General features: G+C 39.7%; 1 protein-coding gene across 1 annotated transcript; it reads left to right on the forward strand.

Annotated features, from left to right (window-relative positions):
• Window positions 1-853: 853 nt before the first annotated feature.
• On the forward strand, window positions 854-2,358 carry LOC106814229. Its single transcript, XM_014818527.1, has 3 exons — window positions 854-1,516; window positions 1,745-1,993; window positions 2,149-2,358. The coding sequence occupies exons 1-3, from the start codon at window positions 923-925 to the stop codon at window positions 2,356-2,358; spliced, it is 1,053 nt and encodes a 350-aa protein (XP_014674013.1). The 5' UTR covers window positions 854-922.
• The last annotated feature ends 979 nt before the right edge of the window (window positions 2,359-3,337 follow it).

The raw sequence follows: 3,337 nt of genomic DNA on the forward strand, positions 1-3,337 counted from the left end.
TTACTAGGCCTTATAATTACCTACGATTTTACTACGGCGTAACTCCATCCAACTTGAGCGATAGATTGTTTAAACGGTAAAAAATGTAAATTGCCATGAAGATGATTTATTTGTAATACATTGTAAGCATCGATAATAATTACATCGTCTTAGTCAAGACTACTCCATGATAACATCTGCAGTTAGATAAATATGAATGCTTCTACCTAAATCACTTTCAAACACGTAAACATTACATAATGTATTAAAGGACCACTATAATAAACAACTACAATGTAAATAAACTACTATATACATACTAAATAACTACCAAATAAGCAAATTTTAATTAACAATGAACTTATAAAAAATCATGTCAGTGCATATGGTAATAATGTTCTAAAATTCATTTCAGGGACTGGCAATAAATCTAATGTGTGGTCAGCTGTTACGTACAGAATAGGTGAGTGTCCAAGTTTTAAACTTTTGCATTGCAACAAAGCTAAATTCGATAGAGAATCTTAAATGTTCAGTATGGATAAACCGTCTTATTTACATGTCTTCTATCGCATTACTTGGAGGCAATGCTGTAAAGCTCATCACGCAAGGTGAAGCCTCCTTGTGTTAGGGGCAAGCCTTGCTGTTCTGCTTCGCGCAGTTGGTGTGCAACAATAAACTCATTCACGCGCGCATGGACTATTTTTTGCTGCCATAAAACGTTCATCTTTTCCAATGTCGTCAGCTCGGGTTGTACTCCTTTCATGCGACAGGCATACTTAGCCCCTTCAAGAAACAGATCCTTTATGGCAGACAGGCAAGAGACTTGCTGAACAGTCATCTGTAACAAAAACAACTCTTTTTTTGCAGTAGTCCTGTAACATATAAAGCATTGGCAAAGCTGCAAATTCTACAATTGCCATCTATCCGAACCATTCAGAGGAAAATGCAAGGTGCTTTCGAGGTCAGCGGTCCTTCACAAGCAAATTTGAGAGCTGCAGCTAATTCGTACCGCACATTTCAAGATGAAGCTGTTAGGCAGGGAAGACCCAAGCCCACAGGAGAAGGTGTCCTAATATTAGATGAAGTCAAAGTTATTGGAAAGCTAATGTGGAACAGTAAGAACCATGAAATTTATGGATTGGCACTGACTCATAACGAATTAACTAGTCTCCATGATGTCTATCAGAGTTTGGACAAACAACAAAAAATACAACCGGCACAAAATATTCTACAGTTTCTGTGGCGTGATCTCACATCATCATTCGATGTGATTGGACCTTACTATCCTACTGAGGCAGCTATGGACAGCAAGTCAACAATGACAGCCCTACTGGAAACTATGATCATTTGCGAACGACATGGATTCCATGTTTCTGCTATCGTCTGTGATGGGGCTAGTGCAAACCTGACAACTATTAAGTTGTTAACAACAGGGAAGAGAGGCCCCAGCCAGCAGGAATCGGACATACAGCCTTGGTTTGCAAACCCATTTAGAGAACACGCCAAAGTGTATTGGATCATATGCCCTTCACACCAGGCATGAAATTATTTATATGTATATATATATAGCTTATTCATTATTTATGAGAATATAGTTTTTCTACATGAGCAGAATTTTGACATATCATTTGAATAACTACCTAATATATATAATAAATATCTCTGAGCTTGGAATGCTTTCAATAATTATTTACATTACAATCACATTGTTTCGTGCCACTTTTTTATTATGCAACATAAAAATCTATTCTTTTCCTAATTCCAGCTTAAGAACATGATAAATGCCTTGCATAATTCACGACAACAAGGTGCAAGGGACTTTACATCACTACAGCCTACTGAACATGGCATTGGATTAGTGCCATTTGGATGGACAGCGATACAAGACCTCTACAAACGAGAAGTCGTCCGACGCGACAAAGGTTGCCTTAGAATGGTACCAGGACTCCAGAAAAATTTCATCGTGAGAGATGCCTGGACCAAACTCAATGTTAAACCAGCTAAAATTATGCAGGTACTAGTACAACAATGTTGCTTTGTCAAGTAATTTGTTCATAAACTTGTACATGTATAAAATAAATGAATATGATGCCATGATGGATAATTGTATCTAATCTTATGGTTAATAGCATTTATACATTATTCTGTACATGTTCATTATGATTTCAGCAAGAACGTGTTTTGGCTGAACTAAGAACTTATGCTGTGCCAGAAACCAGCACACTGCAGCCAAATGATGCCAACAATGTACTGGCAACTGCAGAATATCTAACAGCCTGCAACCTGATGTTTGAGCAAGGTTTCCTGTCGCATAAAACAGCTACAGCTACAGCTACAGGCACGGTTACAGCTACTTTGAAAAGTGGCATAGAGGCCTAAAAGGTACACAAAATGTCTAAAATTTCTGCGGATATTGATTTACATGTGATGATTCGTGGTAACAATTTATTTGACATGAATTTAATATGATAGTTGCAATATTTCCTAATACATTTCAAAACGCAATTCAATTTCACGATATTAAAATAGCTCTTTAACTGTCAATAATTACAAGATATGCATGGCTGTACATATTATATACGTCATTATACACTCCTGGTACGATGTTGGTGGCTGACTGACAAAAACGTGGGCGGAGATAAGGTAGAGCACAACAATAATATAATACAGCAATTGCTGTTGCAGCGATGGCTACGTACAGTAATATTTGATGCCATTGTACGTGCGTGCTCTGAAAAGTTTTTCTGCGCTGCTTCATTCGTATCAAGACTTCTTCTACTGTTAGCTATTGCATCCTTAAGGTGGTCATATGCTAAGTCTAAATCGTGAGATTTATAGAGTTTATGGGGGACGATGGTTTGAGGGATAAGGTCTGTAGCGTTACCCATTTGTATGGGGTACGTTGTACCCAGTCGGCCCATATAGTCGGTGTTTGGAGGGGTTTAGGTAAGATATCTGCTAGAGACTCACTAAGGTTTACAGCTAACAGAGATCGATCGCCAGCGCTGCTAATTGACCATATGCCACAAAAACGGCAAAGTGCAGCTGAACGACGGAGAGTAGAACAGGCTTGCATCGGGACCGATTCTAGCACACGTTTAATAACGTTTAAGCCGTCCTTAGCTTGGCCGTGCGACGTGACGCGATTACCAGCGACGAATTTTCTGCAACTGGTTGCAACTCGCAGCGACGATCGCGTCGCAGGGACAGTTCGACCTAGCGCAACTGCACTCCTAAGCACCTGCACCTGCATCTGCCCCTGCACCTGCCCCTGCACCTGCACACATAAGCACACCTAAGCACTCCTGCTACTGCTAGAGATGGGCTCCGACGCTCAGCGACTGAAAAATGGACAGTC

The sequence above is a fragment of the Priapulus caudatus genome, unplaced genomic scaffold (genome assembly GCF_000485595.1).
Source record: "Priapulus caudatus unplaced genomic scaffold, Priapulus_caudatus-5.0.1 Scaffold888, whole genome shotgun sequence".
Taxonomy (NCBI): Eukaryota; Metazoa; Priapulida; class Priapulimorpha; order Priapulimorphida; family Priapulidae; genus Priapulus; species Priapulus caudatus.

Coding starts and splice junctions, on each gene's coding strand:
- LOC106814229 (XM_014818527.1), top strand. CDS start 923: ATGCAAGGTGCTTTCGAGGTCAGCGGTCCTTCACAAGCAAATTTGAGA. Junction 1,517..1,744: donor TCATATGCCCTTCACACCAG/GCATGAAATTAT, acceptor TCCTAATTCCAG/CTTAAGAACATGATAAATGC. Junction 1,994..2,148: donor AACCAGCTAAAATTATGCAG/GTACTAGTACAA, acceptor TTATGATTTCAG/CAAGAACGTGTTTTGGCTGA.